Source organism: Coregonus clupeaformis, chromosome 11 (assembly GCF_020615455.1).
Source record: "Coregonus clupeaformis isolate EN_2021a chromosome 11, ASM2061545v1, whole genome shotgun sequence".
NCBI classification, from domain to species: Eukaryota; Metazoa; Chordata; class Actinopteri; order Salmoniformes; family Salmonidae; genus Coregonus; species Coregonus clupeaformis.
Genome location: NC_059202.1, coordinates 35163130 through 35189298, shown reverse-complemented (window position 1 = coordinate 35189298; position 26169 = coordinate 35163130). Strand labels below are relative to the sequence as shown.

General features: G+C 40.9%; 1 protein-coding gene across 2 annotated transcripts in view; it reads left to right on the top strand.

Moving 5' to 3' along the window:
- arid3a (AT rich interactive domain 3A (BRIGHT-like)) overlaps positions 1 to 26169 on the top strand; it is a 65408-nt gene that overhangs the window by 18177 nt on the left and 21062 nt on the right. For both annotated transcript variants that reach the window (XM_041890394.1, XM_041890395.2), the window contains exons 2-3: positions 10664 to 11395; positions 12130 to 12427. In XM_041890394.1, coding sequence (XP_041746328.1) covers positions 11055 to 11395; positions 12130 to 12427 — 639 coding nt within the window. In that variant the 5' untranslated portion in view covers positions 10664 to 11054. The remainder of the gene's footprint in view (positions 1 to 10663; positions 11396 to 12129; positions 12428 to 26169) is intronic.

The window sequence follows — 26169 nt, the reverse complement described above, 5'->3', positions numbered from 1 at the left end:
CTGCTTTTCCTTCACTCTGCGGTCCAACTCATCCCAAACTATCTCAATTGGGTTGAGGTCTGGTGATTGTGGAGGCCAGGTCATCTGATGCAGCACTCCATCACTCTCCTTCTTGGTCAAGTAGCCCTTACACAGCCTGGAGGTGTGTTGGGTCATTGGCCTGTTGAAAAACAAATGATAGTCCCACTAAGCCCAAACCATATTGGATGGCATATCGCTGCAGAATGCTGTCGTAGCCATGCTGGTTAAGTGTGTCTTGAATTCTAATTAAATCACAGACAGTGTCACCAGCAAAGCACCCCCACACCATCACACCTCCTCCGCCATGCTTTACGGTGGGAAATACACATGCAGAGATCATCCGTTCACCCACACCGCGTCTCACAAAGCCACGGCAGTTGGAACCAAAAATCTCCAATTTGGACTCCAGACCAAAGGACAGATTTCCACCGGTCTAATGTCCATTGCTCGTGTTTCTTGGCCCAAGCAAGTCTCTTCTTCTTATTGGTGTTCGTTATTAGTGGTTTCTTTGCAGCAATTCGACCATGAAGGCCTGATTCGCACAGTCTCCTCTGAACAGTTGATGTTGAGATGTGTCTGTTACTTGAACTCTGAAGCATTTATTTGGGCTGCAATTTCGGAGGCTAGTAACTCTAATGAACAGTAGAGGTAACTATGGGTCTTCTTTTCCTGTGGCGGTCCTCATGAGAGCCAGTTACATCATAGCGCTTGATGGTTTTTGCAACTGCACTTGAAGTAACTTTCAAAGTTCTTGAAATGTTCCATATTGACTGACCTTCATGTCTTAAAGTAATGATGGACTGTTCTTTCTCTTTGCTTATTTGAGCTGTTCTTGCCATAATATGGACAAACGCATTAAGAAGGAAAGAAATTCCACAAATTAACTTTTAACAAGGCACACCTGTTAATTGAAATGCATTCCAGGTGACTACATCATGAAGCTGGTTGAGAGAATGCCAAGTGTGCAAAGCTGTCATCAAGGCAAAGGGTGGCTACTTTGAAGAATCTAACATCTAAAATATATTTTGATTTGATTAACACTTTTTTGGTTACTACATGACTCCATATGTGTTATTTCGTAGTGTTGATGTCTTCACTATTATTATACAAAGTAAGAAATAGTAAAAATAAAGAAAAACCCTTGAATGAGTAGGTGTGTCCAAACTTTTGACTGGTAGTTTACGTTAGAGGCTCAGTAATCGAGGACGACACTGATTTCACCAAAGAGGCACCAATCTCCTCATGACCTGCTGCTGATATCTTTAAGTTACCAATTACCTCCATTACACCAGGAGGGTCAAACTGAAGCAGAGAAGGGAAATGTCCCTTAATGTAATCCAAGGGATTTCCATCAGTTTAGCACATTTTCTTTGACAGAGAGGAACCCACATAAAAATAAAATTCAATTCACATGAAATAACATCAGGATCACTATAGGTCTTATTTCCAACAATACATTGTAGATGGCTTTTTTCTTATTCAACAGCTGATTGATTATTTTCAAAGTTGACTTTATATTATTTAAGGATTCTTGGAATTTGTTAGTAAAATATCTTATTTTTTAAATATCCAAAGTAGGTGAGTAAATTTGTTCTTATACTTTGTTATCAGATGTAAGTGAGAGGTCCTCTCTTACAATGAATTGAAAACGTTTATGAACAAAAATGGAAACTCCTCCTCCCACTCTTGATGTTCTACAGTGGTTAACAGCATTATAATGAGACATGTCATAAACCATGGTTGTCTCTTCAGTCAACCATGTTTCTGAAAGGGCAACAATTGAAAATACATGATTGAGAGAAGACAGATAAGGAACAAGGTAGTCATGATTTTTAGGAAGACTGCGAACGTTCAAATTATAGGTAGAAAATAAGCTTGTCTTGGAATTAGATAAGCAATTTAAGAACCTGTATAGCAGTTTAACATTATAGTAATTGCAAGTGATAGACTTATTTCTGGTCAATTTCAAAAAGTTTCAATCAATCATTATATTTATTGTTCGCTTCATTAATATTTAATGGGTTAAAGACCATGTTATCAGGGTTGATATCCTGCCCAACTAAGAGAGATACACAGTCGGAATCATCCAGATAGTGGAACGGAAACATAAAGTGCATGCCTCACATGTCCAATACAACCATACATTTGAGTTCGTTTTATCAATAGGGGTGCACTTCCTATGGAATGCACATTGACACAGTCCACATAACACAACTGAAGACTTCAGAGGGTTATGACATTTTGAGCAATGCGTGTTAGGTGAAACACATGAACAAAGTATAATAAATATACAGTGCATTCGGAAAGTATTCAGACCCCTTGACTTTTTCCAGATTTTGTTACGTTACAGCCTTATTCTAAAATTGATTAAATGTTTTTTTTCCCCCTCATCAATCTACACACAATACCCCTAATGACAAAGCAAAAATACGTTTTTATAATGTTTTGCAAATTTATAAAAAAAGAAAAAAAGATGTATAACATTTACATAAGTATTCAGATCCTTTACTCAGTACTTTGTTGAAGCAACTTTGGCAGCGATTACAGCCTTGAGTCTTCTTGGGTATGAAGCTACAAGCCTGGCACACCTGTATTTGGGGAATTTCTCCCATTCTTCTCTGCAGATCCTCTCAAGCTCTGTCAGGTTGGATGGGGAGCATCGCTGCACAGCTATTTTCAGGTCTCTCCAGAGATGTTCATGTCCGGGCTCTGGCTGGGCCACTCAAGGACATTCAGAGACTTGTCCTGAAGCCACTCCTGCATTGTCTTGGCTGTGTGTTTAGGGTTGTTGTCCTGTTGGAAAGTGAACCTTCGCCCCAGTCTGAGGTCATGAGCGCTCTGGAGCAGGTTTTTATCAAGGATCTCTCTGTACTTTGCTCCGTTCATCTTTCCCTCGATCCCGGCTAGTCTTCCAGTCCCTGAGGCTGAAAAACATCCCCACAGTATGATGCTGACACCACCATGCTTCACCGTAGGGATGGTGCCAGGTTTCCTCCAGACGTGACACTTGGCATTGAGGCCAATCTTGGTTTCATCAGATCAGAGAATCATGTTTCTTATGGTCTGAGAGTATTTAGGTGCCTTTTGGCAAACTCCAAGCTGGCTGTCATGTGCCTTTTGCTGAAGAGTGGCTTCTGTCTGGCCACTCTACCATAAAGGCCTGATTGGTGAAGTGCTTCAGAGATGGTTGTCCTTCTGGAAGGTTCTCCCATCTCCACAGAGGAACTCTGGAGCTCTGTCAGAGTGACCATCTGGTTCTTGGTCACCTCTCTGACCAAGGCCCTTCTCCTCCGATTGCTCAGTTTGGCCGGGCGGCCAGCTCTAGGAAGAGTCTTGGTGTTTCCACACACATTTTATTTAAGAATGATGGAGGCCACTGGGTTCTTGGGCACCTTCAATGCTGCTGAAATGTTTTGGTACCCTTCCCGAGATCTGTCCCTCGACACAATACTGTCTCGGACCTCTACAGACAATTCCTTTGACCTCATGGCTTGGTGTTTGCTCTGATATGCACTGTCAACTGTGGGACCTTATAAAGACAGGTGTTTGCCTTTCCAAATCATGTCTAATCAATTTAATTTACCACAGGTGGACTCCAATCAAGTTGTAGAAACAGGATGAACCTGAGCTCAATTTCGAGTCTCATAGCAAAGGGTCTGAATACTTATGTAAATAAGGTATTTCTGTTTTGTATTTTTAATATATTTATTAAAAAATTTTCGTTTTGTCATTATAGGGTATTGTGTGACGATTGATGAGGAAAAAATGTAATTTAATCAATTTTAGAATAAGGCTGTAACATAACAAAATGTGGAAAAAGTCAAGGGGTCTGAATACTTTCCAAATGCACTGTATGTGCATGTGTGTCAAATCAGTTGACTGTAGCGGAGTCACTTGCCATAGGCCTACTAGAGGGGGCGGGGTGAACGACCAGCTGATCATACTTCAGGTATGCCATGTTGCCTATCTTTCGTTCTTCAATTAGTCATGGCAGCAGTTACTTTCTTTTGAGTCGTACCTTTTCGGAGAAGTCTTCATTGATAAAGATGTTGGTTCCCTTCAGGCACTTGGCTCTCCTGAGAATCTCCTCCTTGTCTTTGAACCTGAGTAGTTTCACCACTATAGATCTGGGCCGTCCATCGGGGAAGAAAGGGCCATTCCTATGCGCCCTCTCCGTCTCCATGAGTTTAGGGTCCAGTTTGAGTTGATCTGCCAGGAGTTTCTTGGCCTTGACTTCTGTGTCATGACAAGTTTCAGTCTTTACGTCCTCAATTCCTTCTATTAAAGTGTTATTGCGCCTCAATTGGTTTTCGAGTTAGTCTCCTTTGGATGAGTGCTTGTCAAGTGTTGTTTGGAAAATTGCGAAATCCTCAGACATGGTTTTGAATGCGGTCTGGCTGGTGACATTCGCGATTGGAACCATTTCCCTGTTTGACCGCTAGGTTTTATGGGTATTATGACTCCTAATATGGTACTCTATTTACAGTCCTTGGCGTGAATGTGTGCTGAATGAGGAAGTTGCCCCCAGAATATAAGACTAATGAAATCAAGACAGAGCTACTGGGCGACTCCATTTTCCTTACTGGGCTCCCGAGTCAGTTGCATGTTTTGCATAAACAGGCACACAGCATGTGTCATGTAGCCCACATGTATGGGTAATGTCTTTCACCACACTATTTGTCACATGCTTCATAAACAACAGGTGTAGACTAACAGTGAAATGCTTCCTGTTTCACTGATCCAAAGAGCTGTTTCCTGCCTTGCGTTACAGACATTTGGAATATGTACAAAAACATCCATTAGAATTCATCAAATTAATCCAATAAATTGCCCAGCCCTACCTCATAGTGTGTAAATATATGTAAAACACAGGAAAATCACGTTTTTGACAGCACTGTGGGCCTTTAATCTCTGATTAACTTTCTTATTGGAATTACTTGGCTGGTTTAATCTTCTGCATGTTCAACTTGGTCAATCTGGAACGTAAAGTCTCAACTGAAATCCTGACTGCACCAATCGTAGGTTGACTTCCACATCACACTATTTCCGTCCCATGGCTCAAGAGAGAGTACAATGCTGCTGTTGATAGCAGTGTTGGAGGGGGAGATCCTTGTTGCTAGCCTAACGTTAGCCTAGCATTCAGAGAAGAGCACAGGCCGCAGTCAATCCATCCATCATGTATTTTCAGTCAACCCGCTGGTATACTATGCTTTTGCTCTGAAAATGAATAAAAACTGGTTTGAGGTTTCATTCCATCAGGACTATGTTATAGTGAATAGTCAGTAGGGTACTCCCTATGTCCGATTTTTCAAAATGGCTGAATTTGGGTGCTTGATTGAAAACGCCCCAGATTCCTCTAAATTTATAATAAGGAGATCATTGGATTACGATTATTCTGAAATTTGACCAACATAATTTATGGCTGGCTTTACAAATCAGATTTGAGATTTGGGCCCCATTCCGCATGGATTGTGGAAGAGGTTGGTAGAAAGTACGTGTGATACTTTCTGAATGATTTTGTTGTTAGTTTAATGGGCTCAATAGAGGCAGTGTTATTCTCTCCAGGGCGGCAGGTAGCCTAGCAGTTAAGGGCGTTGGGCCAGTAACCGAAAATTTGCTGGTTTGAATCCCTGAGCTGACTAGGTGAAAAATCTGTTGATGTGCCCTTGAGTAAGGCACTTAACCCTAATTGCTCCTGTAAGTCGATCTGGATAAGAGTGTCTGCTAAATGACTAAAATGTAAATGTAGGTAACAAGTGGAGCAATGTGTCAGAATACCATATAATCAAGGCCAACGCCATTGACCGGCTTTTTATAAGAGGGCCTTATGTATTACGGTTGTAAACTATACTGAACAAAAATATAAACACAACATGTAAAGTGTTAGTCCCATGTTTCCTGAGCTGAAATAAAAAATCCCAGAAATGTTTCATATGCACAAAAAGCTTTTTTTCTCTCAAATGTTATGCACAATTTTGTTTACATCCCTGTTAGTGAGCATTTCAACTTTGCCAAGATAATCCATCCATCTGACAGGTGTGGTATATCAAGAATCTGATTAAACAGCATGATCACTACACAGGTGGACCCTGGGGACAATAAAAGGCCACTTTAAAATGTGCAGTTTTGTCACACAACACAATGCCACAGATGTCTCAAGTTTTGAGGGAGCATGCAATTGGCATGCTGACTGCAGGAATGTCCACCAGAACTGTTGCCAGAGAATTGAATGTTCATTTCTCTACCATAAGCTGCCTCCAACGTCGTTTTAGAGAATTTGGCAGTATGTCCAACCGGCCTCACAACCACAGACCACGTGTAACCACACCAGCCCAGGACCTCCACATCAGGCTACATCATCTGCGGGATTGTCTGAGGAGTATTTCTGTCTGTAATAAAGCCCTTTTGTGGGGAAAAACTCATTCTGATTGGCTGGGCCTGGTTCCACAGTGGGTGGGCCTGGCTGCCAAGTGGGTGGGCCTATGCCCTCCCAGGCCCACCCATGGCTGCACCCCTGCCCAGTCATATGAAATCCATAGATTAGGGCCTAATACATTTATTTCAGTTGACTGATTTCCTTATTTGAACTGTAACGCAGTAAAATCGTTTCAATTGTTATATGTTGCGTTTATATTTTTGTTCAGTATAGTCTGCAAAAGGCCTCCCAAATGTCCAACTGAATTCTGGGTAAAAATGGAAATGATGTCAAGATGTGGTCCGTAGTCTCAAATATGTTGGAGAGATCCCTACACACTTCCGAACTCAACTAGCTATTTTCTGTCCAGTACCGGCTTGCCGATTTAAATATACACTGCAAATTGCAAACGTTGTCAATGGACAATTTCAATGCTCTGTACTGGTCTTGTGCATTCTTTAGGAGACTATAGTTTAATATTGGAGCACCCTTTATGTGAGGCGGCAGAGACCCTTTATCACTTTGGAATTAGACCCTTAGCGCTTTCCTTATCTCTTCGTCCTGTTTGTTCAGACCTTGCAATCTTCCACCCTCACCCCTCCCTCAGTCTCCGTGCCAGTAGGTAAGTAAAGGATTAACCCAATAACTCTCATCATTTGTCCCTTATCCTTCATTTAAACCGTCTGTGCACTCAATTGGCTTCGTGACAGCTCCCCCCTCATCCAGTTTCATCTAGCCTACACCAATAACCCTAAGGTCAGATCACTTATGGGTGTCCATTGCTGTGGTTTGAAGCCAAAAAACATTTGCGAGGAAAGTCCTATGAAATTTAAATGGAAGGCAATGATAAAGTGGTTGACATAAGGTTGTGGTTCACATTGTGTGTAGTGAAGTTACTCAATTCGCCCCGGCCGTTCACCACCAGTGGGTTGCATCTACCTGTGATGCAAAGTAGCTGGTTTGCACTACAATGCTTACCACACCACACATCAGTCTTGCATAACACAGAGAAGTGAAAATATAATTCTTATGCAATCAGGCCATTTTTTTTCTGTCCATGGCTAGAAACCTATTTTTCAGCCCATTACAATCTTGCCGTTAGAAACTGAATTAGTCACGACTTCATCAGCAGTTATACCATCACATGAATCATAGACATAGACGACATAGTCCCAAAGTTGTTGATATAATGGTGATTCATGTGATGCAACGCTTCAATGTTCCCTATTAACAGTCAGAATGATGAATGGATGACCTAACACATACAGTCCTCATTCCTTGCTCTATCTATATTTATATATTTCTTAATTCCGTTCTTTTACTTTTAGATTTGTGTGTATTGTTGTGAATTGTTAGATATTACTGCACTGTTGGAGCTAGGAACACAAGGATTTCGCTACACCGCAATAACATCTGCTAAACATGTGTATGTGACCAATAGAATTTGATTTTATCTTGCCATTTCTGTGGGAAATCACAGGTGTTGGACACCAAAAAAGGCATTTGAAGCAGAGGAACCACAAACACCTCCCCCAACTCAATGTATTTTGTTCAGGAACAGGAAAGTAGTTTTCTGTTCTGCCCTGGTGTGTCCCTCATGGAATATTTCCAAATATAGGGAAGCACATTTTGTGCACCATTGTTGAGAACCACTGTCATCAAACAAAGTCCTTTTAGAATTAGGCTTAATCACTGGCTTATGAAACTTTATTGTGAAACATTGGGTGCAGCAAATTGGCATAAGATAAATAATTATGGTTCAATGCATCTGACTGTTGGATGATTCAAAATGTCTGTTTAACTTGATATTATTTTGAATGTAAAATCAACACAGCATTGTTTGTCTATAGCCTGTAATCCTACAGACCAGAACATGCTAAAATGTAAATGTCTTGTTTTATGGTTGGAATGAAAAGACAATAGTCTTGTTACCATAGTGCAATAAAAGCCGATAAAATATGATATGATGTTATATTGCTACTATTTTGGATCCAACAACTGGAGTGAAACAGTTGCTCTCTGTGCCAGAAAATAATGTTGCGCAAATCGATATTGAATGACTCACCTCTACTAATACAACTGCTTATCTGGTGGTTATTTCTTGCACGTCTCCTGACACACAAGCCCTTAGAAGTGACAAGGTTTGCCAGTGCCGTTTTTGTCAATGTCTTTGCCAGTTTCGTTTTAGTCACTGTATTTCCGAATGAGTAGAGAAGCATCGTGAACATTATCATGACTGGGGTCATAGGCCTAGGGTCAAAAGTAGTGCATTATATAACATATAGGCTAGCTAGGGTGTCATTTCAGAGGCAACCTAGTCTGTTCAACACCTGCTTGGAGAATGTGTCTTCATATCCCTGTGAGTGTGTGCTATTGATTCTAGAACACTGTGTTAAGCTTATCTTTTTTCTGACCTAGATGTGACCTAGGTCTTATTCAGTCGAAATGTAGACCTTTCCCCTTATAGCATGTGCTAGGTCTTTCTAGCTTACATTCATGCCAAGTTTGACATGCCTTCTTATGAATTGCTGTGGTGTGAGTCACTTGAGTATAGTACAAAAATATCTTGGTCATCCTAGAACATGCTCTGAGCAACATTTTCTACAAATTGCATAGTGGTCATGCAAACCAGAGCTGTTCAGTCATGAGTGTCATGGATTTCCCCCTTTTATATTTGCATTTCTGACTGAAAAAAATGTGTGACTTATGGGTCGTTCCACGAATAGAGTACATTTTATGTCCTTCAGACATTATGTTTTAAAAATTGTAATAAAATGTAACCATTGGATCACATACATCGATGTTCTAACTCAGCCATACTCCATAAGGGGACTGCGGGCCGGATCCGGAACAGAACAGGGTCACAACAGACCACTCCTGGTATCATATGAACACACATGAGACATGGAAAATGTGTAGAATTGCAGGAAATGAGCTTTAAAACTCCTCAGTTTTCCCTTCGCTCCATAACATAATGTATAGAATTGCAGGAAATAAGATTTAAAACTGTACATTTTTCTCTCTGCCAACAAGAACAGTTTAAACGGTTTGGGGTTGCATGGGTTACGAGGTGGGGGTTTGTTACTACGCCGATAAATGACAATATCCATCCGGACCTTTGCCACCTAGGAAATGTGTATGACCGGGTCATCTCAAATAGTATTTGAGTATCCCTGCTCGAACTTAACCATGTAAAAAATTCCAATTACCGTGTGTTTTCATTCAAATAAGATATTTTGTCTTCTCTGAAAATCTAAATGTAGGCATGTCCCATGTCATGTTTGTCCAACTTCTAGGAAGATTTTAACCCACTTAACCCAAGTTTTCACCATCACTGTAAAGCCGTAGTTATTTTGTTGCTTTGGGAAAGGAATTTTAGAAGATTATTTTCGTTTTTTTAGGTGATTAGTGATTCATTTACATTTGTCCCTCAGGTTTATGTTCAACCATGTAACATTTTAATATGGTAAAATTATTCTATAAAAAAATCTAAACATAAATCAAAACAAACATTGAACATCTAATAGTCAAATCATAGTGTAAAAGCAGTTAGCTGGTTCTACTATTTTTGGCAATTTTCTGGTGTTTTGTTGGAAAACGGAGTGTGTCGAGCATACCCTGTTACCCATAGATAGATTGGCTAAAAATCTTTTAACAAGTAAAAGATTCCATTCCCCGTGTCACAACGTGAGTTATGGCTGATTTTTAAATGAAATCGTAAACCCTGTTACAGTCAACCCTGTCACATTAATTGTAACTTTTATAGTAATTTTTCTAAATATAACCTCTTGAGATGGAAAAACATGTTTGTTATGAAGTTGAACATGGGCTCTTTATGACAGAATGTCATAATTTGGATGACAAAGCAATTATATTGTCATTATATTTATATCATATATTTTCAACCATTTTAAAATAACAGTTGACCTTTCTTCTCCGGTCCACAAAAACGGATTAGTCTATTCCCTAATTCAATCATGTGTTCATTTCAATCAATGTTTTCTTTGAAAGCATTGAAACATCAGGCTTACAGAGAGGGAAATCTACAGAGAGGGAAGAATATAAAATAGTTGATCTATGTAACACACTTGTTACTATTTTTACTTTCTCTTTGGACACTTTGACACATCAACTGAAACCAGCATGTAGACTGTCTGCAACCAGCTAACCAACATGTGAAACAATGTCTAGTGCTTTGTCTCACATGTGTTTGTCTCTTTCCCACAGGCCCTGGTAAAGCCATTACGGTGTGGTCCACATAGAGAGATCTCCACCACTTCAGCCACTAGTGCCTAAGTACGGCACTCACAGGGAATCTCCACTGGCCTTCCCTTCCCTGCACAGAAAAAACGTACAAGAGACTTCCAGCTCGGGAGCTGTGGACAGTGTCCGAGTGCATGTCTCATCGCTCTAAGAACCCTTCCCGCTCTTCGAGGACTTAACTTACCTACCCGTCAAGAGAGCGCTCCTGCCGCTGAGTTAGCTGGTCAGGCATTTCATCCAGCCCCTCAGCATCAGGACTTAGCGAGGCGGCAGCCCCCACCAGCCCCTGTGACTGGAGCTGTTCAGGGGGAGGAGGGGAAGGAGACCACCGGCCGGTGCATCACTTTCCCTTGAGATGAAGCTTCAAGCCGTGATGGAGAACCTGCACAGGCAGCAGAGGGCAAAGTTGCTGATGGAACTGGAGCAGCAGCAGCTGCAGCAGGACGGCGCTTCGCAGGGTCACGGCCGTACCACCGCTGGCGTTGGGGACCAGCTGATGGGAAGCCCCACCCCGGAGTCAGAGCACGCCCAGATGGCGGCCCTGGCAGCCATGAGGGCGGTGGCGGCCGGGCTGCAGAGGGCCTCAGACAGCCCCATGTCAGAGCGCAGCAGCGGGGGAGAGGACGAGGACGAGGAGGAGGATGAGGAAGGGGAGCAGTACAAAGATATGATGGGCTCTGAGGAAGAGGAGATTATGTGAGTAGGACTGCCTCATGCTTATACATGCTTGTACCGGGCCAGTAACCGATAGGTCGCTGGTTCAAATCTCCGAGCCTTGAGCAAGGCACTTAACCCTAATTGCTCCTGTAAGTCACTCTGGATAAGAGCGTCTGCTAAATGACTAACCTTGAATGTCTGACTGGGTGCTTTGCTCTGGTCTAGGGATTTGTTTGACCTTTGTAAGTTCACTTGTAATGGGTGAGCATTTTATTTAAATGTACCCAATCTTTACCATTTAGCCTATTCTATATACTGTAATGCAACACCTTTTTAAAGTTTCAATAGTGTGTTAGCTAGCTTTCCATCAAAATAATCATTGCCCTCGTGATTTCACGAGTGCTTACACATTTTGTATTTTTATTTTGTACCTTTATTTAAACAGGTAATTAATTCGTATTTACAATGACGACCTGTCCAACACATCAATAAACAACAATTACACTATACATATCTATATACTCATCAATTACACAATACATGAAAAGCAAACACAAAACATGAAAAGCAAAACACAATCAAATGAAACAAACACATTCTTTAGTGAAAAGGCCCTCTAACATCTGCCTGAATTGCCCTAGAGGCACCAAATACACCAACTTTAAGGACTTTTGGAGATCATTCCAAGTCACCCAAACACCAGTACATAGGTATATACCAGTATGTGTACGGTGTTGTAACGTGGGTGGCATGGCTCTTTCTCTCGGCTGCAGAAAGCAGAAGTGGGATGAGGAGGACTTTGAGGGGGAGATGGAGGAGGACTATGAGGACGAGCTGGTGGACGAGGGGCTTCCCACAGGCCGGGAGGCGCTGGCCTTGGGGAAGGGCATCTTGCTGCTGCCCCACCGCCAGCTGCACCCCCACTCCCAGCTGCTGAAGCAGGCCCGGCCCCGCACCGGGACCCGCCCAGACCAGGAGCCCAGAGTGGCAATCCTCCCCCCACACGGATCCCACAGCCAGCTGGGCGGCCAGGACCACGGAGACTGGACCTACGAAGAGCAGTTTAGACAGGTAGGACCCAGGGGGGGTTATAGTGGGTAGGGAGGTAGGTAGGTACATTCAGTTGTATGATGTCATCATACACAGCGGGGGTGACTTCCTGCTTCCAGACAACAATGGAAGACAATATTTGCCAATAATGCCACTAGTAGCTCTTCAGTTCGGCTATCCAATTTGAAACCTCCCTCCCTTGAGGCATGCTCACATTGGAAAGGGTCTTAGGAAATTTGAATGCTGTTGATGTAAGCAGGAAGTCGCCTAGCTGTGTATGATGTCATATTGCTGAGTCTACCTTTAACCGTCCTTAGCAGGCTCGTGTTTATTGTAAACACTGCATTGGTTTTGATATGGTTTGGAGGCCCTGTTGAAATTGTTGTATAGATACAGTGGGATTGTTTTTATGTGAAGGATTTCCGTTATGAGAAGCTGTGTTTCAGCATAGTGATAGGGCTATGTTGAGGTGGACCAGAAAGAAGAGAAAATAATACTCTGCATTAGTTTCCATTTTAGCTAATGCTAAAGGTTAGGTTAGCTAATGCTAAAGGGTAGTAGTGGAAAAAGTATAGGTTCAACATGTGAATTGCATTATTTAAACCTAAATTATAATATCTCTTGTGTGAAAACAAAGTTCAACCAACCATAAAACATGACTGTTTGCACTAACATGCCTAGCTGCAATATGCACATTTACATAGGCCAACCTCTGTAAAATTCTGCCGCAGGTTTTTTTTGAAAAATGGGGAAATGCAAGTTACATGTTTGCTACCCATATTGTCATTTTTAGACAGACTTCGGAAGTTATGTAATAATGACAATATAATTTATTTTGCTACTTGCGTATTTGGTGCTAATATAAATGGGATTGTGTATTTGGTCAAATTACCGTGTAACTAGATAAAAACACACAAAAAAGGCATACTTATTTAAAGGGGTATGTGCCTTAAAATCTGTGTGAATTACTGAAATTGTTGCTCTCAATAAATTATTTACTACATGGGTCTCTGTGTTAAGAGACCCAAGGCAAAATGTATGGAATTGGGCATGTTCTAGCACGTTATCATGACATGTCAGTGTTGCCGTAATGATCTGAGTTATATCATGGTTACCCCAGAATCTATATTATATTGTTGACAGTTATATAATCAAGAGTGCCAGTACGGTACCTTGTCCATTTAAGATAATGTTACGCAATCCAATGTTAATGACTCACTGCGGTATTCCGTTTTTTTCTCTGCATAATTCCCCCCCCCCCCACACGGAACTCTGTAAGGAACATAAAGAAATCAAACTTTGTGTATTTTCCACCTTCATTTCTATGTTATACAAACACATGTTAAATGTGTTTTCTTGTTGATAGTAGCTGAGAAGAAGTGCTTTAATGGTCTGGCGTGTGCTTCTCCCTGGGGAGGAAGGGGTTAAGACTGTACCGTTTATTTTGGGCAGGTGGGTGGAGGCAGTTGGAATGCGCCTGAGGGAGAGTGATAATCTGGCCATTCAGGACCCAGACCCTCTCAGAAATGCTGCATGTCTCTATCAGTCTGTCAGTTGGAACCATTCCAAACAGAAATGTTAGCCCTACATAAAAACTAGACATTCAGGTAAGTGCTAGATGGCAGTCAGTGTATAGCTGCCTTTAGCCAAACCTGGCCGTGCAGCCTAGGAGTGTATCATCTCAGCTGTGGAAAGGTCAGACTAAATTAGCCCCAATGTGGTGGGGGCGGAGGTCTGATAAAAAATGTGGTCATCAATTAATCAAAATTTCGAGGCAGGTTGCCAGTAGCCTCTGATAGAAGATATCAGCCGGCGGCAGAAGGAGGTAGCTGAATTACAAAAAGGATTCATTGGGTGGATATCAAATTATACCACCAGTGGATGCCTTTTTGCCAACGAAACTGATTTGCCCCTGGTAGAGTGCCATTTGAGCTGTGTTATTTTAGTGACACCCATCCCTACCCCCTGGCGCCTGTACATACACCTGCCCCCTGATATTTTGTTATGGCAGCACTTCTTTTATTACTACCCGGACCTCTTTCCATTCACTGTTGTTTACTCCGTCAAACACGAGGGAGAATCGTTTTCTTTTTTCTCTCCCAACCTGTAGGCCTACATGTATCTGTTACCGTTCAACATCTGATAAGGCAGAGGTCATCATACCCGTTCGTTATCACAATAACATGACACGAGAATCTGGTGCATTCTGGGCTAGCCTACTTCCACTGATCAGCACTCTCCAAAACTGCACCCTATTCCCTATTTGTGATGATTTATTTGTGCTTACCATGACTGTGTATTTGTATTCTAGTGTGTGTGTGTGTGTATATGCAGTGCATTCGGAACGTGTTCAGACCTCTTGACTTTTTCCACATTTTGTTACGTTACAGCTTATTCTAAAAAGGATTAAATCGTTTTTTTCATCAATCTAATGACAAAGCAAAAACAGGTTTTTAGAAATTTTAGCAAATGTATTACAAATATAAACCAGAACTATCATATTTACATAAGTATTCAGACCCTTTACTCAGTACTTTGTTGAAGCACCTTTTAGTTCAATCTAGGTTTCATCAGACCAGAGAATCTTGTTTCTCATGGACTGAGAGTCCAATCCAGGTGAAGCTGGTTGAGAGAATGCCAAGAGTGTGCAAAGCTGTCATCAAGGCAAAGGGTGGCTACTTTGAAGAATCTCAAATATAAAATATATTTTGATTTGTTTAACACTTTTTTTTTGTTACTACATGATTCCATGTGTTATTTCATAGTTTTGATGTCTTCAATACTATTCTACAACGTAAAAAAATAGTAAAAATAAAGAAAAACCCTTGAATGAGTAGGTGTGTCCAAACTTTTGACTGATATGATTCCTCATGATGCCATCTATTTTGTGAAGTGCACCAGTCCTTCCTGCAGCAAAGCACCCCCACAGCATGATGCTGCCACCCCCGTGCTTCACGGTTGGGATGGTGTTCTTCGGCTTGCAAGCAACCCCCTTTTTCCTCCAAACATAACGATGGTCATTATGGCCAAACAGTTGTATTTTTGTTTCATCAGACCAGAGGACATTTCTCCAAAAAGTACGATCTTTGTCCCCATGTGCAGTTGCAAACCGTAGTCTGGCTTTTTTATGGCAGTTTTGGAGCAGTGGCTTCTTCCTTGCTGAGCAGCCTTTCATGTTATGTCGATATAGGACTCATTCTACCTGTGGATATAGATACTTTTGTACCTGTTTCCTCCAGCATCTTCACAAGGTCCTTTGCTGTTGTTCTGGGATTGATTTGCACTTTTCGCACCAAAGTACGTTCATCTCTAGGAGACAGAATGCATCTCCTTCCTGAGCGGTATGACGGCTGCGTGGTCCCATGGTGTTTATACTTGCGTACTATTGTTTGTACAGATGAACGTGGTACATTCAGGCGTTTGGAAATTGCTCCCAAGGATGAACCAGACTTGTGGAGGTCTACCATTTTTTTATGAGGTCTTGGCTGATTTCTTTTGATTTTCCCATTATATCAAGCAAAGATGCACTGAGTTTGAAGGGAGGCCTTGAAATACATCCACAGGTACACCTCCAATTGACTCAAATTATGTCAATTAGCCTATCAGAAGCTTCTAAAGCCATGACATGATTTTCTGGAATTTTCCAAGCTGTTTAAAGGCACAGTCAACTTGGTGTATGACCCACTGGAATTGTGATACAGTGAATTATAAGTGAAATAATCTGTCTGTAAACAATTGTTGGAAAAATTACTTGTGTCATGCACAAAGTAGATGTCCTAACCGATTTGCCAAAACTATAGTTTGTTAACAAGACATTTGTGGAGTGGTTGAAAAACGAGTTTTAATGACTCCAACCTAAGTGTATGTAAACTTCCGACTTCAACTGTGTATGTAATATATATATATATATATATATATATATATATATAACATACATACATACATACATACATACATACATACATACATACATACATACATACATACATACATATTTGTGTGTATTTTATATTGTGTTATACAGGGTGCATTTGGAAAACAGACCTAGGTCTCAATATGTCTTCCCTGTCAAAATAAAGGTTGAATAAAAATATGGTGTACTACTTTTGGCCAGAAAGTAGTGCACTGTGTAGGGAATAGGGTGCCATTTCAGAAGCAGCCTTGGTGCTCAATCACCAGAGGGTAAACTCTATGTTTTACCTCCCATGTTTAATTTACAGTGTTGTTTGTCTTGTTCAGAACTGGCTTTACCCCCTGCAGCTCATTAAGCTTGCAGCGCATTAACCCTGCAGCTAACGTGTAGACATACATATTAACCTCTTGTATTTTGTTTTAACACCTTGAAACATGTACTAATTATTAACACAGTATGCCGTGCATTCAGACCTCTGTAACAAACATGTCCAAATCCAAAAATGTGAGAGAGAAAAATTGCGAGCTCTTTTTAAATGGAGAGAAATACTCCAGTAAAAACATTTGCATCTTAGTTAACGATCCACCAGGCCCCTACTTTTATAGCACAATTCCAGACGAAACCTCAAATTTTGGGCCTTTTAGGACGACAATTACCACGTTCCTCGTTCCTCAAGTTGACTAACCACAACAGTCATTTTGTTTAAGGGGAATCTGTTGCTCATCCACAAATGAGGCGGAGAGTGTTGACCTCCCCACTGTCCATTGCCTACCCCTTCTCCTCCGGCTAGAAAACTCCAGAAGCAGAAAAGCCTTTGATGTACCCTGTCTTGTCTCTCTCCTATATTTGAAATACAAACAGCAGGGCAGATGTAACACAGATGGACAGTAAAGAGGGTATCTGTTTAAAAATTGATCGCACTCATTATTATCAGGGAGTTGGCATTAAAGATTGATTTGTACGCACACACACGGAATTGGGGGGAAGGGCGGTGACCCCAGGAAATGAAGGGTGAATTGGAGCCAATGCCGCAGAGTGACACTTATTGGGATTGCTCGCCAGCGTGATTCTGCTGATACAACTCCTATGCCGATGGCGTTCCTTGATGTTCACTCCTGAAATGTGTAGCCTATACAGTGGATTCGGAAAGTATTCAGACCCCTTGACTTTTTCCACATTTTGTTACGTTACAGCCTTATTCTAAAATTGATTAAATTGTATTTTTCACTCATCAATCTACACACAATACCCCACAATGACAAAGCAAAAACTGTTTTTTATATTTATTGGTAGAAAAATAAAAAACACACTTGGCGTCATACCCAAGAAGACTCAAGGCTGTTATCGCTGCCAAAGGTGCTTCAACAAAGTACTGAGTAAAGGTTCTGAATACCTACGTAAATGTGATATTTCCATTTATTTATTTTATTTATTTTGCAAAAATGTCTAAACTGTTTTTGCTTTGTCATTATGGGGTATTGTGTGTAGATTGATGAAGGGAAACAAATAATTTAATCATTTTTAGAATAAGGCTGTAACGTAAAACAAAATGTGGAATAAGTCAAGGGGTCAAAATACTTTCCGAATGCATTATAAGTGGAACATCCTTGTATTACACAAAGTCTTGCTCAAAATGTGACTCAAGCCTTTTGCCATTGGTGTAACCACTGTAAAAAAGTTTGTCTCTGAAACCATTTAGCCTAAAAGGATTCGACTCATACAAATGAAGTCCATTGGCCTGATATACAGTGCCCTCCGTAATTACTGGGACAGTGAAGCATTTTTTCTTATTTTGGCTCTATACTCCAAAAGTTTGAAATCAAACAATGACTATGAGGTTAAAGTGCAGACTGTCAGCTTTAATTTGAGGGTATTTTCATCCATATCGGGTGAACCGTTTAGAAATTACAGCACTTTCTGTATATAGTCCTTCCATTTTAGGAGAGCAAAAGGATTGGGACAAATTCACTTGCATGTATTTTCTGTTTGTTTTGGTTGTGTTTCAGATTATTTTGTGCCCAATAGAAATTAATGGTAAATAATGTTTCTGTGTCATTTTGGAGTCACTTTTATTGTAAATAAGAATATGTTTCTAAATACTTTTACATTAATGTGGATGCTTCCATGATTATGGATAATCCTGAATTAATTGTGAATAACGAGTGAAAAAATTATAGTGAATAATGATGAGTGAGAAAGTTAGACACACAAATATCATACGTCCAAGACATGCTAACCTCTCACCATTACAATAATAGGGGAGGTTAGCATTTTTCTGGGGAAGTAGGATATTTGTGCGTCTAATTTTTTCACTCGTTATTCACAATTAATTCAGGATTATCCATATTCATGGTAGCATCCACATTAATGTAGAAGTGTTTAGAAACAATGACACAATACATTATTTACCATTCATTTCTATTGGGCACAAAATAATCTGAAACACAACTAAAACAAACAGCAAATGCATCCAACAAGTTTGTAGAGTCACAAGCTTGATGTAGTCATTGCGTGCTACGAATATGGGACCAAATATGGGCGGCAGGTAGCTTAGTGGTTAAGAGCGTTGTGCCAATAACCGAAGGGTCGCTGGTTCTAATCCCCGAGCCGACTAGGTGAAAAATCTGTCGATGTGCCCTTAAGCAAGGCACTTAACCCTAATTGCTCCTGTAAGTCGCTCTGGATAAGAGCGTCTGCTAAATGACGTAAATGTAAATGTAAATGTAAATACTAAACTTTCGACAACTTTAATACACATATAAGTGAATTTGTCCCAATACTTTTGCTCCCCTAAAGTCGGGGGACTATGTACAAGAGGTGCTGTCATTTCTAAGTGGTTCACCCTCAAAATAAAGCTGACAGTCTTCACTTTAACCTCATAATCATTGTTCGATTTCAAATTCTAATTTTTGAAGTATAGAGCCAAAAGAAGAAAAAATGCTTCACTGTCCCAATAATTACGGAGGGCACTGTAAATGAATAAAATCCAAACTTAAGCAAAGTCAGTGAAGTATTGCGTCCTGTTCTCACAGCATTTATTTGTCTGACCCAACCATTTGTGTGCAGTGCACAACAGACCATTGGAGGATATGCTGAAGGTCTGTTGAAAAATTATGTCGTCAAACTATCGGTCATGAAGTGCCCTGGGGAACCTTTGGGTGTGTGACAGGCTTTGTTTTAACATAAAGAAAGAACAGGGTTAATGGAACTAGGCATCCCATAAAAACAACGGCTTAAACAAAACAAACAGTGGCATGGGAAGACCTATTAAAGTCTTCCTTTTGAGTCAAGGAGAAACAGAGGGATGTACCTAAAGGGTGTGGGAGGGAGAGAGGGAGAGAGCAGTTTGAACAGCAGCCAAGCAGTACAAGTGTAGTGAATACTGGCTTTTGGCTGTGAAGTGGAGTGTTTGAAAGTGTCCAGCATCTAGTTGCTTTGCAGCTGATGTCAGAACTGTGCAGCCAAGGGGATTCTGGAAATTGGCAGGCACTCAATATGATGTTGAAGGGGGGTAGCTAGTAGCAGGAATGTAAACAATGATTGCATAAAGGTCAGCACTTATTTTTCTGTGTTCCCATTTCGGCCTTTGGCCTTTTTTGTATAGTTTCAAGGCACCTACACAGTGTCTTTAGTTATCTGGAAAACCTAGCCTTGTATTTCTTCATAACGTGATTTGATTTAACCGTGACTTGTCAACTAATACATTGTCAGGAAGTGGACTGAGATTATAAAACATGCATTTGCTTTATTGGCTAAAGCAACAAAAAAAACGAAATGTTTGACATTGCTGGACTGAGTCTGACCTCTTAATGTTTGACATTGCTGGACTGAGTCTGACCTCTTAAGCCATATATCTTTCTTTGTGGAAGACCTGCGTCTTTTGTATTATCTAATCTATACATTTCTATACAAGGCTCAAGCTCTGGTGTTTTCCTTTGTTTCTTCCCACCTTCCTCCAGTAGGAAAGCCTAGAATGTAACCTTGTGCCATAATACTCTGATAAAAATGCAATTGCTATTATATGGTTGCTATTGAAGTGTCAACAAACAAAGCTATGACGTCTATGAAATAAGTAATCTATAGAAACATCCATATCCTCACAAAGACCATGTTTGTGCTCTGTCGCCTTGAAATAGTTCTCCATCAGCCTTGGGCATTAAAAGGTTGAATTCTTTAAGAAATCGATGGGAAATAGATCAGACACAGATATAATGTTTCGCACTACCTGGTATTTCTGAATCCACCTTATTTTAAGTAGATTAGTGTGCTAGGAAAATGTCAGTTGGGGAAAATGTAAATGTACAATTCAATACACATTATAAACATGACCGTCATACAAAGAATGATGTGTGAGATTAACCAGCCGCACCTTGTTTTGATCCCATCCACTTCTGGAAGATGGTTAGGATTCAAGTCAAAACAGTGGGCAGTGTCATGACTCCCCCTGGGGTGTATTCATTACGCCGATTCTGTTGCAAAACGTTTTGTCTGTTGCAAAACATTTTGCAATAGAAACCATTTACTGCAAACTGAAAACGTTTTGCAACGAAAACAAGAGTTTCTATTCGACAAATTCAGGTAGGTCCCTCTTCGTTCCATTTGCTTCCATTTTGTTCTTAAACGGTTTCCGTTGCAAGACATAATGAATATACCCCTGATCTTCGTATGACAATGGTGGGTCTTTGTGAGCTGTTTTGTCTCGGTAGGAGATGAGGTGGGCTTGCCGAGGCCAGGCTGAGTAGCACCCCTCCTACCACCTTTTTATCTCATAACCTAACGTAGCAGGCATCACAGGCTCTTTTTCCATTTCCCCTGAAAACCTGATTCATCCAGTTGTTTCCGACCCTGCAGAGGGTGCCTCCATCATGGTTCCTCTCCTTGTCCTTTAACTCACTCTCCACAACATGGGGGAGGACAGCTGACAAGGAGAGGACAAATCAAGGGTCAGCGAGGTTAAACGTTCACCCATCCAACCTATTGATCTGGACGGCCCGGCCACACGACCAGGGCAGTTGTCACTAGTTACCATAGCCACAAAGTCATAATTATGGCTATACCCCACCTATTTCAACAATTTATTTTCATGAGAAACCATATGCCTAACCCTAACCTTAAATGAAGACCATTTCATGAATTTATACGATATAGACCATTTTGACTTTGTGGCTGTGGTAACTAGTGACAACCGACCAGGACATCTCCTTCCCTAAAGAGCCACATGGAAAGGGCTGCTGAGGGTGGCGTGACCTGGGCTGTCTTTATCCATTACCCTCATAGCCAAGGCCATCACTCATTCTGATTGACACTCTGCTACACAAACAACCAGAGCCTTTCTCGATTGTCTGCCGGTCCTGTTTGGTAACGCTGGCGCTGGGACCAGTTTGTTTAGTTAGGTGATGTTGTCTTCTTAGAGCCTGTTCTTGTTCGTGCCAACATTTCCCCATCCACTCACATTGCTCACAGGTGAAACTGCATCTTGCTCACAGTTCCACCCTACCTTCTTTGGCATTTATGAACTTGATACTATTCATTAGACTGTGTAGTTAGGTTCTTAATACATCATCATACAGTTAGCAATCTAGACGCTCTCACAAGCTGCCAACTGTTCCACATTCTTATCAAAGTCTATACAGGCTGTGTGTAAGAACAGCTGGGGTTAGTTGGAATGGGGTACATGTGTCATTGAATAGTGTTTATTCTATTTCATCATGTATCGTCAAGTGATGTTCACTCTATTTTCACATCAACTGTAAATATATCCAATGAAAGACATGATTATTACTTTGACGTAGGCCCTATACAGGATTCCTACAGTCCTACAGGACTCCATTAATTGACAGAATTCAAACATATTACACTTGCTATGCTACCCTTTGCATTGTGTATCACCATATTACTCCTAATCCAAACAAAGCAGTTCCTTGTTATAATTTTTTTACAATCCCATCCAATCTCTCTTCAGTTCTTAGAAAATGCAGCAGTAATCACTGGGAGGAACAGCTTTATTTTTGCTTCTCAGAGTATTTGCTTGCGTCTTAATTCTTTGATACTGTCCCAACCCCCTGTCCAGTAGGTGAATCTTGGATTTTAAAGTCAGGCATTCAGTTTAGGATTAAAGCTGCAATGTGAGTTATAGATCTGTCATTCTCATTGAAAGCAAGTCTAAGAAGCTTTCAATGTGCGCTATTTCTATGCTTCCCGTTCTTAAGTTTCGTTTTTGCGTCTTTTACTTTCGGTTTTGTACACCAGCTGAAAATACAATATTTTTGGTTATTGAAAAGATATTTCACAGCGGTTTAGATGGTACAATGATTCTCTACACTATACTTGTTTTGTCACATAAGCTAAAATTACGCGAAATATTTGAATTTTAGCAAGCAGGAAATGGCGGAGCGATTTCTGCATAGTGCACCTTTTTAAAAATGTGTTAGAACATGTCGTTGTGTCTCTAGGTATAGTGTTCAGGTAGCCTAGTGGTTAAGAGCGTTGGACAAGTAACCAGAAGGTTGCTGGTTCAAGTCCCTGAGCCGACTAGGCTAAATTACTGAAATGTAAATGTAGAAATGCTGAATTTGTTCTCAGGTTTCAAAACAAGAGTAAATGGTTGTGTATTTGTTTTCTCTGTAAAATGAGGCGTGTTGTGGATTTAAGTGTTGAATAGCTAACTGGGGGTGTTGTGGTGTGAAGGTTGGTAATGTGTTACTACAGTATTAGGTATGGGGTGAAGAAAGAGGGGAGAGACAGAAAGATAACCTTTTTTTTCATGTCAGACTAGTTTCGGGCTCATTCAAATAGAGAGTGGAACTGCTCTTGCTATTCATTCATTGACCATCCACAGGTGTGAACCTTGTTCTCTCTTACTGTGCTAATTATCACTACAAAAGGGAAACATCCATTTACAGAAAAAAGTACAGGTTGGGGTTGATTTTATTTACATACTTGAAACTTCACTTAAAAAACAAAGTACAGTGTACTTTGCTGGTTCCTTCTTCTTGAGCTTGTTCAATGTATTTTGTAGTCTCCATTTCCTGTTCCTACAGCTTATTGAAAGTTTAACATGACTTGTACAAATGATTTTCCTCTTGAGTGGAAATCTTCTCAAGAATGCAAGCAGTGAAATTGCTTGCTGCGATAAATCTAGCCAATTCCGATAATGTAGACCTAATTAGCATTATGAGCCATTTTTTCTAATAAATAAATGTAGGCTGTTGGTTGTGAAATATATGGTAGCCGCGTGGTATAATGCTCGACACAAATCATGATTTATCTGTTTCTACACACCAATCTCAAATGAAAAATGCAATACATATTAAGTCAGCTAGCGTAGAAATAGCTAGATACCTCTCCTCACTGCGATGCATTGCTGTTACTGTGGTTTCTTAGGTGGAACTGTGGTTTCATATCTCTGAGTTGGAAATCAAAGTATGAGTGTGATAATGAGTCAAAGGGAGCAGTCAGCGCCACATTTTGTTGTTGATGTGTCCTTGTTCACTTGATAACCGTGTGAAAACACAGAAAACTAGCATAGGAGAGACACAGCTAGGTACTATACACTATTTGAATAAGAGCGATCATGTGCCCAGGTTCACAATCCATATTCTTAACCCCCTCACACTGGTGAAGTCAAGCTGCATGTTCGCTTCCTCCCATCCCCCTCCTGGCCTCTCCGTCCCCTCCCCCACTGCCCTCCTGTGTGTGTGTGTGTGTGTGTGTGTGTGTTAGCTCAGGCCGGTGTGAAAGGATGGGTGTGTTTCATAGGGAACAGCTTGTGTGACACACCAGCTCCATGCGGTCCCCTCTCAATGTCAATGTGGGGACAGGGCTCAATAGCTAGGCCCAATTATGTGCTACGTGACACTTGTTGCGAGGTGACTCGCATTGGGACTCCGGCTGCTGTTGTTTTTCGCAACGTCTTTGAATAACCGTGACTACTTGTGCTGGAATTATTCATGATGTTTGACATGAAACAGATTTTTGTGTGTGTTTCACCCAACAGGCAAACATCAAGCTCGACCTGCATAGTTAAAGCATTCAGAAATGAACATGTTGCTGATCTTGTATCAATGATCCACGAGACACGAACAAGGAAACATGAAGTCGTAAACAGCAGCCTAAACATGGCTTGCTCAACCGTTTTATGTAGCTCGCACAGGCAATGCATTGAAGTGGTGTCTTTGACTATCTGTTAGCCTTTTCACATTGTAACATTCTGGGTGGATCTAATGAAATTTGTGCTGGCAGGAAACCTGCTCACACTGAAACACCCTGCTTCAAAAAATTCACTCTAAAACCACTGCCTGCTTTTCTGCAGTATCACTCAGGCACACGTAAAACTCCCCTGTAGTGGCATGTACAGTACCAGTCAAAAGTTTGGACACACCTACTCATTCAAGGGTTTTTCTTTATTTTTTTATATTTTCTACATTGTAGAATAATAGTGAAGACATAAAAACGATGAAATAACACATATGGAATCATGTAGTAAGCAAAAAGTGTTAAACAAATAAAAATATATTTTATATTTATATGCTGGTTAAGTGTGCCTTGAATTCTAAATAAATCACAGACAGTCACCAGCAAAGCACCCCCACACCATCACACATCCTCCTCCATGCTTCACGGTGGGAACCACACATGCGGAGATCATCCTTTCACCTACTCTGCGTCTCACAAAGACACAGCGGTTGGAACCAAAAATCTCAAATTTGGACTCATCAGACCAAAGGACATATTTCCACTGGTCTAATGTCCATTACTCGTGTTTTTTGGCCCAAGCAAATCTCTTCTTATTATTGGTGTCCTTTAGTAGTGGTTTCTTTGCAGCAATTCGACAATGTAGGCCTGATTCACGCAGTCTCCTCTGAACAGTTGATGTTGAGATGTGTCTGTTACTTGAACTCTGTGAAGCATTTATTTGGGCTGCAATTTCTGAGGCTGGTAACTCAAATGAACTTATCCTCTGCAGCAGAGGTAACTCTGGGTCTTCCTTTCCTTTGGCGGTCCTCATGAGAGCCAGTTTCATCATAGCACTTGATGGTTTTTGCGACTGCACTTGAAGAAACTTTCGAAGTTCTTGAAATGTTCTGGATTGACCTTAATGTCTTAAAGTAATGATGGATGGTCGTTTCTCTTTGCTTATTTGAGCTGTTCTTGCCATAATATGGACTTGGTCTTTTACCAAATAGGGCTATGTTCTGTATACCAACCCTACCTCCTCACAACACAACTGATTGGCTCAAACGCATTAAATTCCACAAATTAAATTGTAACAAGTCACACCTGTTAATTGTAATGCATTCCAGGTGACTACCTCATGAAGCTGGTTGAGAGAATGCCAAGAGTGTGCAAAGCTGTCATCAAGGCAAAGGGTGGCTACTTTGAAGAATCTCAAATGTATAATATATTTTGATTTGTTTAACACTTTTTTGGTTACTACATGATTCCATATGTGTTATTTCATAGTTTTGATGTCTTCACTATTATTCTACAATGTAGAAAATAGTACAAATAAAGAAAAACCCAGGAATGAGTAGGTGTGTCCAAACTTTTGACTGGTACAGTAGGTAACGACATTAATGCTCACCACCAATGTTTTGCTCATTGACACAGCTCTTTGCGAGATAGTCGCACACAAGGAGATGGTCGACGCCCTATCAGTGTGCGTACTATAGATTTAAGTTGATGTGAAAACCTGTAGCCCCCAAACCCCACCCAACCCAGATAAACAGATGTGTTCTGCCAGAGGGATGTCGGGGGGGGGGAGTTCTGGTGAGGGGGATTAGAGGGGTGTGTGGGGGGGTCTCTTAGAGGTTCCAGGGAAAAGGATGCAGCTGTATCTAGTAATATGAGA